This window comes from Bemisia tabaci, chromosome 1 (genome assembly GCF_918797505.1).
Source record: "Bemisia tabaci chromosome 1, PGI_BMITA_v3".
Classification (NCBI taxonomy): Eukaryota; Metazoa; Arthropoda; class Insecta; order Hemiptera; family Aleyrodidae; genus Bemisia; species Bemisia tabaci.
Genome location: NC_092793.1, coordinates 9,786,328 through 9,802,494, shown reverse-complemented (window position 1 = coordinate 9,802,494; position 16,167 = coordinate 9,786,328). Strand labels below are relative to the sequence as shown.

Below are 16,167 nucleotides of genomic sequence, written 5' to 3'. Positions count from 1 at the left end.
GAAGTCTAATGAGTCCGATGTCATGCGCGAGGGGCTTGAAGGACAAGGCGCATAAAAACAGTTTTTGAAATAATTGAGGTATTAATGATTCCAAGTAAAACTATAATATTTGGAGGAGCCAATCTCAATTATTTCTTTTTGTAAGTCGTATTTATTTCTTTATATTTATTGTTTATTTACATCAGCTCTTTTGTCTCGTGTTTATTTTTCTTATTTAATTATTTTTTTATTTTTATTATGATATATAACCAGTCTATAGGATGAATGTGGAAAGTGACGACGAAAAGAAGAAAGACACAGGGCGTGAATGGAAGAAGGTTTTTATTGTTAAAAAAAAATAGTTTTGGACCCTTGGATTAAGAACTAGTGTTAATACAAAGTTAAAACAGTGTAATTGATACCCCAGTAAGGGGTAGTTGTGCAAATTTAAGTTAATGACTAAAAAAAAGAAAGAAAAAAAAAGAGAAAAAAACTAGTTTTAAAGAATATTCTATGAAAAATTCGTTCCCAAATTCCAATTTTTAAGCATCAAAAAGTCTGTGTAAACTTTCTCTCCGCCGTAAGGATCCATGTAATTTTGAAACTTCAAACACGTATTTCTCGAAGTAGCAAAATCTGCACTAATGCGCCTTGCTCTCCAAACCCCTCGTGGTTTATTCGATCACACTTTGAGATAAGGAGAAAAAAAATTAGCTCCGAGTATAGACTAACATGAAACAGCACAATTGCAATGAAGAAGTATCAACCATGAGAAGCATCAATAAATGAGAAGCATCAATTTCTGAGAAAGCATGGCATTTTTGAACATTCAATCTGTTTTTCTTAAAATAGCAAAAACTTCACTTACCCATTACCGGTAGACTTAAATATCAAAAATTGGTCCGAAAATAAATGCTCATGTAGGGGTGCAATCGGTTCCTCTGCGTGTTCCCTATTGCACGCTGTCTAACTTGACATTTTCCGCGCGTTAACTCGCGTTGATTTCGAAGGAAAGTTCTTTGTTTTCTGGAAGATCCAATGAAGCAGCTGAGAGTTGTGATTTGAGGATGAGTCAAAATGTGATGCCAAAGTGTTTCTGAAAATAAAAATCCTTGTCGTCCAGTGGCGAGGCGTGAATTATGGATTATCGATTTTTCCCCATTTGAAGCTATGGTAAAGAATCGATTATTGAGGTGTTCGCTGCAAACACCCTGTTCATCGATCCTTTTCCATTGGTTTAAATGACAGATCAATCTACACGTCGAGAAAAAAACATGACACGTGAATTCTATCACAAGAGGTGGCGATGAATTCACTAGTGAATCTTTCCACCTACAGCAACTGGAACCTTACCTAATTAGGACCTGAAAACCAGTTAAAAATAACCGCGTCGGCCGACGAAAGTGACTTTTAAAACAAAACGAGCGTTCAAATTGATCCATAAATATGCAACTTATCCTTTTAAAGACTATTACGATGCATCGCTTCAGAAATTTTAATTGACGCTCGCCCTGTATGGATTTTCAATTTTGTGCGAGAGGTGTCTTTCTAGAATGTTAAAACAGCTGCATCGACGTGTAATGCGCGGAAGAGGGGAAAATAGGGAAAGAAAAGGAGGAAAATGAAAATACTGGTTACCTTTAAATCCATTTTTGAAATGTTTTCTCTTGTTTACTCACTTTTTAAGTAATGACAAGCGGCATGATTATGGAGGCTTTCTGCAATCACTCTTAACAGCAAAATTCTCACCGTACCCAATAATAAGAAGAGAAATTATTCAGGACTCATCATGAATCAGGACAGAACTCATCTGTTCACTTACGCGATTCCGCAACCGCCAAACTCTCACCGTTTTTTTTAAATTAAGAGTTTAAAAATAGGTACCCCTAGAGTCTAGAATCATTATTTATTCTGAACGTTTCAAATTATAGTCTTATCTTGCCTTAAAAACTCCAATTAGTTCACTTGTGCGCATTAAAGGTACGAAGGTATCAATGATTTTGGAGGCTTCCGTAGCTGCCAAAAAATATGTTCGGGTCGGAAAGACTCATTGAAAGGTTGGCAAGGCAAAACAAGTAACTATGTATACTTTTCACTTACTAGAAAATATGATAATTCTAATCGCCAAATTGCATCCTTAGCACTATCGAGTATTACGGCCAACTGTTACGTAATTTAACGTCCCTCCCACAGTGAACAGATTTCACACTATCAAGCTTAGTACTCGCGAGTAGAATACATTCCGAGGAAATACGGGAGCTTAATCATGAAAGTTGGCAGCAGTGTTGGATAATGACTGCAATTATCGGGAAATGCTCGGGATAAGCTGCAGTCGCTATTACTGTGAAAATATCTCGTCACTTATTCGAAAAATCCTCCTGATTGTGGGACGGTGCGCGCACGGTTGTCTAGTCGGCTACCCTGAACTATTTTTCTTAAATCCTTTTTTTTCGCCATGGAAAAATAGAAATCGTTGTTTTTTACAATGCTGATTGTAATTCCTAGTCCCATCTATTATGCTAGCTGCTCTTACAATGTCACTATTGTGGTAGGTAACAATTACTTTGATGATTAGTATTGCAAGAGGAATCAATCATTTAAGCGTATCCACTCAGCTAAAATGACTTCTTGTTCTTTAAGTTTAAAATTAAGGTTGATCCCGGTATTGATAAAGAACGGGGAGACTAGAGTGGTACATAAAATAGCTGCTTTTACCTACGCTGGCGCTGTGGGACGCCTCGTCGCCACTTCTCCTCCTAGGAGTTACATCTCCTCCGGGAGGTTACCTCTTCTCCCAGGAGTTACTGCCTCTCCCCTAGGAATTACCTCTCTTTCCAGGAATTACCTCTCAAGACCCTTCTATTAACTGGCCAACCCTCGCTCACCCTTCCGCTGGACGTCCCCTTTACGGAGAAAAATACTTCGGTTGCAAGAACTGAACTTCACTTCATATGGCCCACTAAAGTTTCAGTCCAGGTGACTGAAGTTTTCAGTCACTGCATATGGAACCGAACTTCAGTTCAAAAAGTTTACGATTAATGGCTAACCAACACTATTCGAAAGCCTACCTCCATAAATCTGTGTCTCTTTGGATTCGTTTCAAAATTTTTGCGCTTTCCGTTACTTTCAGGAGAAAATTTTGTGAGAGACAGAAAAAAAATGACTTGAAATGTGATGAAATCGAATGATCAAGTAATTGTTAGAAAAATCAAAGAAAATTTCAAGCCCGGTTTTGTTTTCCGACTGAAGAGAAGAAGTGTACATGACAATGTTGAAAAGTTCCCCTGTGGTTTCAAAGTTTAGCCATCGCATTATAGATATCTCACGATATATTTCACAAAAAGTTTAAGCCATCTTGAGCTAAAAAAAATAAACTGAAGGTAGTTTAATAGTTTCAGTCATATAATCGTGGTTAAAACATAGCCTATACGAACCTTTTCATACGCTGAAATGCGACTTTTTCCCAGAAAAAGGTCGATTTACTTGGCACATTTTGCAATATAGAGCGACGTCGCGCGTAAAATTTACGTAATGGCTGCATTTAAAATTTTCAGGATAAAATATCGTTTTAACAGACTCCTTGCCCCATATACAGTTGTTATTATCGCGTGCTAACCCGTCGCGCATATGCTTTTGATGAGACTCTCTATGATGTACTTACGTACGGAAAACTGAGTTCTATCAAGATTGTGTGTCCTTTACCCTAACCCCTCCCCCTTTTCAAATCGATATAAACTAATATACGTGTTTTTTATAGTATCAGCTGTTCGTTGCCTCCATGTATGCAACGAGAAAGATTTAACTTAATGGAAGAGGTTAAATAAATCGAATGCTACAACTGGCAATCCTGCCTGGCTTTAAACATATTATGCAGGAAAAATGCCGCCGTTTTCAGGAAAAACGCCGTATGAATATTCAATGATGGCAAAAGTTCTTAGTTCTTAGTTCTTAGTTCATAGTTCATAGTTCATAGTTCATAGTTCATAGTTCTAAAAACGTCTCATCTTGCGTAATTTTATCTTGCGATATTTGAAGGTAAAATTAAGAGCATACACTGCTTTACTGCATACTTTTCTTGCTTGCCCATGTGAGTAAACATAAATCGAGGCAAAACCACCCTTGGGGCAAAATGTCTCATTCTGCTCAAACAATGGACGAGCAGAAATTCCTTGGAGCCCGAATTAACGCCTCCGCTTGACCTGACCCCATGCGGAAAGGTTGACGCAAGGTAAACATTCTTGAGCCTCTGCACTCTCCCGGAACAATGACAGATCCTCGAAAAAACATGGAAAACAATAGGGAGTGCACTTAACGCTACCGCCACAGCTAGTGAAACACATCCGTGCCAATTGAATCACCATTTGCAGGGGATTTAGAATAGTGTGTGTATTTTGTACCCAAAAGCGCCTTTTCGACGGTAAAACGTAAAATTACCCACAAAAATCTCCTGATATTTCATTTCAACGATAAGAACACTCGGTGAAATAATGTTTGACTGCAGTTTTTAAATTTATCATAAAAATATTGAGCCTGGTGCAAAGTTCCGATCTCGTATCACTATTCGATCGTTCTAAAACAGTGTTGTTGTTGTTTTAGTGCGTGTGACAGTATGAGAGATCTGAATTTCATTAGATATTTTGGAAGACTATGCTTGCATAATTTTAAATGATATGAAGCAACAAGTCAACTTAGAGTAACAGTTCAAATACGTTCGGCCGTAAGATCAGGTTTGATTTTAAGAAAAGTATAGAAGTCGTGAATTTTTCCCAGTTTCCAACTCCTCCCTCTCATCCAGCCAGACATCCGACAGCAGAGCCGGGCTAAGGGTGGCGCGTGAAAAGCGGCTTCGCATTTTGCGTGACGCGTTTTGCGTGGAATTTTGATAATTAAACATACTTAATTCTTTACCTTGTCTGCAGCGGTCCATTTCGCAGTTTCCCATACGAAGGAACGAAACTCCATCCCAAGGTTCAAAATTGACGCGAAGGATTAAAGTTTTCTCCAGAATGAATCAGTGCAATTTCAGTTCAAAATGTGTTCAACAATGGAGACTGGAATTGGAGAGAAAGTTTGGCAACATTGAAATGTAGTTACGTTCTTTCGTGAGAGAAACGACGATTTGGACGTATTTCTGTCAAACAGAACTATGTGCATTACGACATGATTGCCGTGCTAAGCAAGAACGCCGTAAATCCTTCAAGATTGTCCCGCTTTTTTTGGAACTTAACGCTTTATAAAATAAAAACTGTTTTACCTATGCACCTCAAATTTTCAAGTTAAGTTTTTGATACGTATTTGCAAACAAATTCTGTAAAAACATTGTCCCAAGGTACACAAGTTTTTCTGCATGATACATTGTTTCCAAAAAATGTAAAATGGCGTTTTTGCGTTGCACGGCAGGTGAACCCTGAGACCCATAAGAATATACGCAGAACAGGGCTCACGTCATAATTCTGTTTGGCAGAAATACGTCCATTTGTAGGCTCGAAAGTTTGTCCACCTGCTCGGCATGAATGAGTAATACCCGTCTTGTTGACTTGGATTTAATCTAATCCGCTCGTGTTTTCACGCCGGGGTGCTTTCGCTCCGTCGCGTCGCGCGCACCCCGATCGAAGCTCACTTTCGTGGCTCGCTCGGGTTTCATTAGGCGCGCGCGTGCCAAAGTTGAAAAGCCCGAGGGTGACCCAGGCGATTTTTATGGCTTGACGGGGCTTCGCTCAACTCGGCGCGGTTACCGCCGCTACCCGGGCCTCCAATTACACGACCGCGCAAACACCGCCGCGTTAAGCCGGGGCATCCGCGAAAAACACGCGAAAACACGCCGATTACTCCGCCCTCGGCCTGCATTGCAACATTTGGCGCCTCAAAAGCAATCGTGGCACCGTGCCCTACCCCCCACAGTGATCGAGTCGGTAGGAAAAGTCGGACGAAATTTGGAAACTTTAAAAGCTTATAACCCTGTGCATACAAAACTTTAAGGTCCTAAAAGTGATTCCATTGGTTTCCTCGTGACATTTTCTTCGAGAATTACCCCTTGAAATTTAAAATGTGACAATTTAAACATCAAAATTTGCAGTTTAGATTAAAAATTTCACATCTGACTTCTATCCAGTGTGCACCTTGTTAATTTCCGCGCTCTAAAAAATGGGCAGTGTTCGTTGTTCTCTTTTAAAAAATTCATCTGATTTCGCTTAATAATTGGTTTGGGGCCGTCCCCAAATTACGTGACGCTTTAGAGGGAAGGGGGGATGAGAGGAGGGTTACGCCATTTTATTGTTACGTGCGTTAAAGGATAGGGACCTACGTCACAAAAGCGTTACAAGCTGTGAGGGAGTATTTTCATTGTAGGTATAATTCATGCGCATAAATGAGACCATTTTGACCTTAGTTCCGTAAGTTGTGTACTTCATCATGATCAGGAACTTCTTTAGAGGGGTCAGAAACGCGTCCCCTGACGTGGGGTTTGGGGGGCTCTCCGGGAAAAAATTGAGTCAACCGACTACCGAATAGCAACTAAAAGCTGTTCTTATCGGAAAGTTGATTGAAATGCAGTACTAAAGATGGGAGATATACCACGCACTTATTTGTGTAATATAAATCCCCCGCATTTTCAAGGGGGGCTCAAGTAGAATGCTAGGGGAAGAGCTCCCCTCCTCCCTACGACTTTCTACTACTTAAGTCAAAGCCTATGTACTAGATTGAGAGGCTTATCCGCGGACGACACGAGGATAATCATGTGGACGTATTTCTGCCAAACAGAACTATGTGCATTATGACGTGAGCTCTGTTATGCATGTAATTTAAAGGGTCTTAGGGCTCATGTCTTAATGCATTTAGTTCCGTTGGGCAGAAATACGTCCATGTGTGAGTCGATTGTCGAGAAAAAGGGCGAATTCGTCCGCGACGTGGCATGTGCGGCTTATCCATTTTACAGCGCTAATCCTGGCGCATTGTTATGTTTAACGCTTGAAGCTTGAGTCCTTTTGTGCAAACGAAATGAACACTGATTGTTTGTTGTTGCAGGCACGGAGGGATGTTTGTCTTCTACATTATTTTGATCCTATTTGGATGTCTTCCTGTCATGCCCGACGCGGAGAGTATCAGCGGTAAGTACCCTTTTTCCGTTTTACCAACTTTTCCAAAGCCTTTTCTAGTCGAAGAGTTCAGAATCTCCCCCAGGTGCCTCAGCCCCCCTCCCCGTTCTGACCACTGAGATGGCGATCCTTGTAGATTTCGTAAGCTGGTTTTTATATATTGAAACGCACGTAGAAAAATCCTCTCTATTCCAATAAAATCATTTTTAAGACACTCGATGGACGGGGTGAGGAAGAGGAGTTCAAAATCCAAAAGTGGGAAACTATCGCAAATAAAGACACTTGGATATCGATGGCCGCGAAGCGGTCTTCGATTTGGGCAGCGTAGCGGCGAGGGGGCGGACCCCCTAGTTTATATTAATCACTTTATCATGCCACACCTAAAATCGACTACGAAACAGTCGGGCAAAAAGGGTCACAAGGTTCATAGTAGGTAGTCTATTATTACAGCGTGCTATGCATGTTCATAATTTCTATGAAAAATCCGTTTCCTGTGGCTTTACTCCAAGACATGTTCGATTCTGGATGATGCAGATGAGGCCAGCGTTTCGAACTCTAGATGTGTTATTATAGATCAATATTAGATTATTATATTATAGATGCATGCGCTGAAGTTCCAGAATCTAGAAAATTTTACCTTAGAAAAGCTACTGTCTCTCTGTCTGAACCTTTGATATCTCTCTGTAACAACTCATGCAACAACAATTTGGTAATGTTTGATTTGCGTAACAGATATGAACAATAATTATGACTCATCTAGAATTGCATGTGAGCATCTGTAGGAGAAATGGGCCCTCTTCATGGAGGCAATATGAAGTGTGGTTTTTCTAGTTGCCTTTAAAACTTAGGTTAAAATTTTGACTGGAAACACCTTTACTATCCAAAAACGATAATTTTTGTGGCAGTGAAAGGTGTGTGTGAGTGTAATTCAAGCTAACCCCAGGGCCAGACGAATGGGGATAGTCTCGGTTGGTGTCCACTTTTAAGGGGCCCAGACCCCTCATATAAGGGCGGGGGGAAGAATACAGAGTTTTGAGATCCTTTTGACTAATTTTTAATAATCTTTATCCATATAAGACTTTTTTCCCCCATAAAATACAATAAACACTAGGGCGTCTAGCAACCTAAAAAATTGAGAAGTATCAGGGAATTTTTTTAGCACCAGGGGAAACCATAAAATACGTCGTGGACCTGACTTTAGCTCATCGTCCTTTTGCCTTCATTTTACGTGCAGCCACGTGATCGAATAGTGGTGTCACAATCAGATGCCACGATTGCTCGAGGAAGAAAGCAGGAATAATTCGACGAATGTGGAACAGTGACTTTACAGACCTCACAATTGGTTAGCCTTCAGTTTTCAGTGTAGGCAACCCGAGCTCCTACGTGGTCGAATAGTGGTATCACTCATTGGATGTCACGATTGTTCGAGGAAGAAAGCACTGCAGCAGGAATAATTCACCAAGCGCGGCGTGAAGTGGAGACTTTACCTTGAAATATTTATGTTTTTCGTGATATTTTGCTGCTTATCAGTTTGAAATAGCTTTGTGAGGAAAACATTCCAAAATTTCTGTATTCGTACATCGAGGTTTTCGTATGATTAAGAAAGAGTTGAATGCAGTTGCACTTTGCCCGCGACCCACCCGTCGAAAATGGAAATATATCGGCGGGAAAGGCCGTGGCGTCCATAATTTTGTGGCGTTAGTGAGGATGAGGTTAACAGCCGGAGCAGAGCAAACTGAGACTGAAGCAACCACTTAAAAATGTTTACAATCTCTTGGCTCGTGACCACGCGGCCTTGCAGACGTTGGATGTCATCGCTGCGCTGCGCCGCGCCGCACTCTCAGCTTCTCTCAAGCCGAGGAACACCTCGATCGGACGTATTTACACTAAACGAAACCACGTGGAAACGGATGAAATCGAAAGGAACCATGGCGTGCACGAATCCCACACTCATAGTTCCTTTTTTATATGCATCATTTTCTTGCAGTTCCTTTTAGCATAACGTCGTTTCCGTCACAAAATAACGTAACTGATTGTCTCCTTTGTTTTCGAGATGTGACTATAACACATACAAAAAACAACGGAAACAATCGATACTAAACAGTGTGACCAACTTACGAAGATACGGTGGGGGTCTTTTGCGACGAAGATTGTGGTGCTCGGATCTCGTTTCCCGTGAGTTGCAGCGACACACAGCACAGAGCCCCCCAGTGCATGTGATTACGGACGATCGAAGCTTGAAGCTGGACGACTCTTGGCAGTCGCATCTGGGTGGACCGCGGGTTGCATCCCATGAAAAACGAGGGGCGACCGAGCCAGTTGACTCTCGGCCCCCGACGAACGCGCGCAGTGAAATACACAACTCGTATCTATACTGCCGGGTTGCCCGTTTGGATCGAGTTTAGCACAAAGAGGAGATGAGAGAACTGCTTATTGTAGAATAAATTCTTTTATTTCTCTGAGGACAGTTGTGGGGCTTGGAGGGCAAGGCGCATGTGTGCAGCACTGGAGAAAAAACACACATTGCATCTAGAGTCCAGACTCTTGAAAACATCGACAAGAAAAAATACTCTTCATTCAATCGGATTTTTGCTTCAATCAAAACGAAATCCGCTTAAATTAAGAGGCTTGGTTCTTGATTTAAGCTAGATTCTGATTGAATCAAGAGTACTTTTTCTTGTCGATGTTTTTAAGAGTCTGGACTCCAGATCCAATGTGTTTTTTTCTCCAGTGAGTTTTTGCTATTTCAAGAAATACGTGTTTGATGGTTCGAAATTACATGGATCCTATGGCGGCAAGAAAGTTCAAAGTGACTTTTTGATACTTAAAAATTGGAATTTGGGAGTGTATTTTTCACAGAACCTGCCTTAAGACCAGTTTTACTCAAAATCATCAATATCTCAATTTTTTCAAAAACTGACTTTATGCGCTCTGTCCTCCAATCCGCTCAATTAACGTTTCAAAATTTTAATCTTGGTTTACAGCGGTAGATTGATGGATATTTGAAATTGTATTCTTCTATAAAGACTCATTGTTGAGGATAAATGTTTAGGTCGTTTTGAAGTCTCAAGCCGAGTTGATTTCAGAACGTCTCCGAATTCACCCCCCCCCCCCAAATATGACTTGGTTCGTTTACATCAAATTCAGTCCAATTTAGCAACATTAGGTTGATACGGTGTTCCTTCTTGAAGCGGGAGGGCAGACGCAGACGGTCGCGTCGGGAGTTGGAAGTTTGTACAACTGCGCGTAAAAACGGACGGCGGCGGCGGCGGGTGGGCTACGGCGCGCGGTGCGGCGGTGCGGTGCAGACCAAGGCGCAGACTGCGTGTATGTATATGTGTGTACGTATATGTATGTGGATTGATTTGACAGACACACTATTGATGAGTTCAAATGGTATTGATCTTTCAACAGTTTTAAACAGCGTGCCCCCCCCCCCCCCGGCCCCCCACGGCCCCCCTCGACTCCTCATCGCACTTACACCTCGCCGCCTCCTCGGGTCCACGTCGTCGCGCCCAGACGAGTTTCCCTCCAATTTCGACGGCCCTGACGCGGCCGACGCACAGTGGATCGAGTCAATTAGAGAGGTCGGACATGAAATTTTAAACTGAAACTGCAAATTTTGATGTTTATTTCGTCACATTTTATATTTCGAGGGGTGCTTATAGAAGAAAAGTTTACGAAAAAACCGATGGAACCACTTTCAGAACCTCAAAACTTTAAATAAACGGAGTTATAAGCGTTTAAAGTTTCCGAATTTTGTCCGACCCCTCCTATTGACTCGATCCACTGTGCGACGCGCCAATTCACCCGCCGCGACCGCCCCAAGGTCTATTGTTCCAACGGTATAAATAAAACCGTCTTTTGTCAAAGTCGCCGAACAGTGTGGATCGCCTCCTTTCGGAAAGAATATCACAAGCGCCAAAATGTAAACTTTACGGAACACAAAAACATGCTTTTTCATACCTAGAGATTGTCGTATTAATGCTAAAAGGAACCAGCAGACTGGTTATTGAAACTGATTGACAGAGCGATAGACAAAGATGACTAACTGAGAATAAAGCTATAATATTGGTGGAAGTGGATGGTTGCAATGGACGAAGGAAGTAAGTGAGACTGACTAAAGGCAAATCATGACAGACTCTACACTTCTACAGTCAGTCCATCAATTTCCCCCTTAGTCTATAAGAACCACCCGCTACAACCAATGGGATAGCTCTTTACTCCTTACGCCTTCCTTGTCTATCGCTTTTTTCCATCGATTTCAACAATCAGCCCGCTGGACTGACATTTTCTTCAAACTCCCATAAAAAATTCAATGCTCCTGGGTGCCGTTTTTAAAAAGCGGGACGCTCAAGGGGTGCAGCAGGAGTGCTCTCAAAAACGCGGAAAAGGCGTGAATGATCGATTACCGATATTCCCGCAAATGAAGCTATGGTGGAGAATCAGTTATTAAGGTGTTCGTTGCGAACACCCTGTTTTTCGATCCTCTTCCATGGATTTAAATGACGGCTCAATCGATGTATCGCAAAGCGCGCCGCGCCACTAAAAAGCACTCAAATGAACATCTTCTCTGGGAGGATAAATCTCGTGACGGAATACCTAGCGCTAATTAGTGTTATACGCCCGATCTAATCCTCGGATTCCCGAAATATCTCGATCAAAACAAAGCCGAAAAAACCCGAAGCGTCGCGTCGCGCCTTATACGGTCTAAGTGGAGTATTAGACCTCGCGCCGAGTGACAAATTAGCCGAGGAAAAAACGATCTAGTTCACTGTCACGATTCTTTTCTCAGCAGTGGCGAGATGTGAAACATCGATATTTCCCATTTGAAGTCGCGGTAAAGAATCGATTATTAAGGCGTTCGTGCAACATCCTGTTCATCGATCCTTTTCCTTAGGTTTAAATGGCAGATCGATCGATGTATCGCAAAGCACGCTGCTCTTTCTGATCCACGAGGCGACGGCGGCAGCAGCGAGATTGACACTCTGATTGGGTTACGGGGCGTGCGCCTCAGATTAATTTGAATATCCCGCTCTTAACGAGCCCCGCAAGAATTTCGACTATCACAGATTCCGTGTTCACCCGTCGATGACTCCATCAATAAGCCATCATCTCCCGAAACGCTCTTATACGACGGCTCACGACCAGGACGAGGCGTGAATAATCGATTGTCGATATTTCTCCACTTAAAGCCATGGCAAAGAATCGATTATTATGGTGTTCGTTGCTAACACCCTGTTTATCGGTCCTTTTTCATAGTTTTAAATGGCAGATTATCGAAATATTGTAGAGCACGCTATGCCACTGGCGGTCGCGTACCTTTACAGAACAGCTTAGGTCCGAAGCAGTGGCGTAGCGTGAAATGCGATGTATCAATTGTTATACACGGATAAAAAAGTGTCAGGGGTTGTCCCCTAAAATTGTGGTACTACCCCAATTTGTTGGATGATATTGACATTTCCAATAAATTTTGGTAGCATCGCAACTCAGGTTGGGGTTGTACCGCAACATTTAGGTTAGTAACCCACTTTATTGGGATAGTATCACAATTAATTGAGGTAATATGACAATTAATTGGGGTAATACCACAATTAATTGGAAATGTCCATATCATCCAACAGTTCGGGCATAACCTCTACCTTTTTTTTTCCGTGATGCCATTTAAACCTATGGAAGAGGATGGATAAACAGGGTGTTCACAGCGAACACCGTAATAATCTATTCGGTACACGGACTTTATGTCCACTTTTTTACGTCCACACACTTTTCGTCCACAATTTTTACGTCCACAGTTCTAAAGCCCACACTACTGTTAAGTCCGTTACTTAAACGTCCACTAAGTTAAGTCCACAAATGTGAAGTCCACTAAAATCAAATTAGAGCGTTATATTTTAGTCCGTGTGTAAAATTATATTGACAATATCGAAATGAGAAAATTAAGAGAGAATGAGGTGTTGTTATCGTAACTCATATTTTAAATGAAATGTTAATTTCTTCTTTTGATTCATCTTTTCAAATTGTGTTTGGTAAATACTTGGTTTCATTTCTATCCTTGAAATTTCCGATGTAAAATATGCCTTAAATGTACATTCTTTTTTTTAATGAAATTGATTACTTCATTTTAAAAACATTTACATTTTAAAAACGTGGTAAATATTTGTAAAACCTTTTCCAAGCAATGGCATCGATATGAATCTCAATGGGCCGTAGTTGCGATGAAAGAAACTATACAAAAATTAATAAAAGAGGAAAAAAACTAAGAAGCAAGCAATTTTTTGTTTTTAACAAATTTGCACATCGACCTTCTTGAGTCAAGTACGTCCAATTTTGAGCGTTTAGTTGCGCTTACACCACGCTGCAGCACAGTAAAAGCCCAAAACATAAAATAATAAATTTGAATGCTTTGGAAATCATTAAATTTGACACGAAACCACTATTATATTTACAAAAAACACATTATATTTTCCAGGAGTACATATTTCTTTTTCATCAGTTTAAAAGGGAATAATCAATGCAGAGAGTGCAAACATTTCAAAATCATGAGTTGAAAAACGCTGACTCCGCGAGTTTAAATATTAGAGCCTAACACAGAGCGGAGCGGCGTGTTAGCAGCGCAGAACGCGCACTGGCGCCTACAAACCTAACGGGATACTTCACGCATTGCGCAACGCGTGAAGTATCCCGTTAGGTTTGTAGGCGCCTGTGCGCGTGTCACGCCGGTTGCCTGCCGCGCCGCAACGCTTGAAGCAACTATTTCGCGTCAGAGGCGTTGCACAGTATCCTACAAGATTGAAGGCGCAGTTAAAGAGGATTTTCAATTTTGACTGCATCTGTTACTGAAAAATGTTTAATTTGGCATTGGAGCGTTTCCTAGACTCCCGATTTGGTTTTCATCTTATCATATCCGTACACTGTACACGTGAACAAATTGTTTTATCTGCTCTTAGAGTCTGTCCTCTTTCATGACTTGATTCATGTATGAAATGTTTTTCAGAATGAAGGTAGTACTAGTATGCATTTATTTTTGAGGTGGTTCCTGTCATTTAAATGAGAAGAAAAAAATGTGGACATAACATGTCCACAATTTGGACAATTTTGGGCATATTCATGGTTGGACATTAAATCATGTGGACTTAATAAAGACTGGACTTAACGTTTAGTGGACATAAATAGCGGTGGACATTTATTTAATGGACGAAAGGTAGGTGGACATAAAGTCCTGGAAGCATCTATTCTTTACCATAGGTTTAAACGGCATAACAATCGATGAATCGCAATTCGCGCCACGCAACTGGTCCGAAGCTTTTTTCGGAGTTACCCAGTCCGAATGCAATTGCGCGTCACTCATGGGAGCAGCTGACCCCGACACCTCTGTCGTGCTTACGAAGAACGCCTTATGAACTTTAAAACGTTACCAAATTTCTGTCGAAAAATTACGAATTTCTTAGAAAATCTGGCAACGTCCATTACCTCAAACGGCGTTGTACCACAGGGCAGCAGAATAGGAGTGGATGTAAATTTCGAAGAGGACCATTTCTCGATCGCGCAACCTCGTGGGAAGGGTGTCTCGTTAGTTTATTGGGACTCATGAATACAGATTACACTAGTGGCGTTACATCGTGGAGGTCAAAAAAGTATAGCAGGGTTTTAACCCCTCGCCCATTATTTCCTCGCGAATGCGCTTAAGTGAAGAGTAAAACACAAGGGATGAACCCGTGGCCCCTCCGTTGCTAATTCTCGAATAGGAATGTGTTTGTTCGGAGGAAAGATCCTGAAAAGTTTGGAAAAAGGGCAACCATGTGGGCCCCGTCTAGGTCATAACCAAATGCAAATGCGCCCCTTCTTTTCACTCATTTGACACTTCATGACCCTTGGTTTGGGACATCGATGAAAATTGTTTCAACAGACGATCTAATCGTATAGCTTTTATTATTAAGAGAAAAGACCCCAACGCTGAGCAGTCGGTTTTTGAACCTTGTATAGGGGTCGAGAATTATTTCCATATTCTGTCTATCGGTTTTTGTGGAGAGGGACCACATCCCTTCAAAATAATTAAGTTTCGCTTTTTAATTTTTTGGAAATTCCTGGATTGAACTTTGCTCGGCAGTATGCTTATATACGGAGGCCAAAATATCGGAAGTTAAGGTAATTCGACGGTCGCCATTTTTTGTGTCAGAGCGACGTGCGATACATCGCATCGATTCGTTCCAAAATTTCAGCTACTCGTCATTTTTTTCGAATTTTGAGATCGCACTTTTGTTGTCATGGGACTAAAGAATTCATGTACCAAATTTGATAAAGAATTTCAACGTATTAACGGCAGGGTTTCTCCGGAGGAAAAATATCGCATTCGAGTGCAGTTTCGATATCAGTATCGAATGCGATATTTTTCCTCTAAAAAAACCCTGCCGTTAATACGTTGGAATTCTTTGCGGATGCAGTCACGGGGAAGCCGTCCAAATGATATCGTGCTCGCCTCTTTGTCCCAGCTTTTCCTCCGACTTCATCGGATAAAAGCTTTGATCGCGTGAATCGCACTAAATTCTTTCCTCGTTCAAAACGAACCCATTTAAGCGGCCGAAGACAAAACGCACCCACCCACGCGCAAAAGGCTCGCGCGGATACGACGTTTCCGACCCAAGTGGATTCGAAAGTCGCGAGAGGTCAAAGGCCTCCTCGCTGAGGGCCCGCGAATGGCACTGGATGCGGATCTTAATGTGGATTTATTACAGAGGAGCGATTACTTTTAATCGTTAAAATATGAGATTAGAATCCGGAGGAACGACAGTTTAACGGCCGTCTCTGCCACTGCCAAGATGAGCCGAACATCCGCGATTCTTAATAGTTGGCAACCCTGTTCTTCCTCCATCTTAATGCATGCAAAACAATCGATTCTTGGTGAGGCAGCTTGTCTCGCTTAATATCGATATTTTTAATGGATTTAAATGACGGGAAAACAGTGTTGCCAACTTGAAAAATCACCTCTGACTCGTCATGCCATTGGAAAGAATGTAACTACATTTCAAGGTGCCAAAGAGGTCTGTGCAAAAACGGCAAAATCCGCCCACCCTCAGATTTCAACCAAACTTCG

At 41.6% G+C, this 16,167-nt stretch overlaps 1 protein-coding gene across 2 annotated transcripts in view; it reads left to right on the top strand.

Annotated features, from left to right (window-relative positions):
• Positions 1 to 16,167, top strand: part of cv-2 (crosveinless 2-secreting protein) — a 201,161-nt gene that overhangs the window by 57,243 nt on the left and 127,751 nt on the right. For both annotated transcript variants that reach the window (XM_019055954.2, XM_072295931.1), the window contains exon 2: positions 7,003 to 7,085. In XM_019055954.2, the coding sequence (XP_018911499.2) occupies positions 7,013 to 7,085 (73 nt within the window). In that variant the 5' untranslated portion in view covers positions 7,003 to 7,012. The remainder of the gene's footprint in view (positions 1 to 7,002; positions 7,086 to 16,167) is intronic.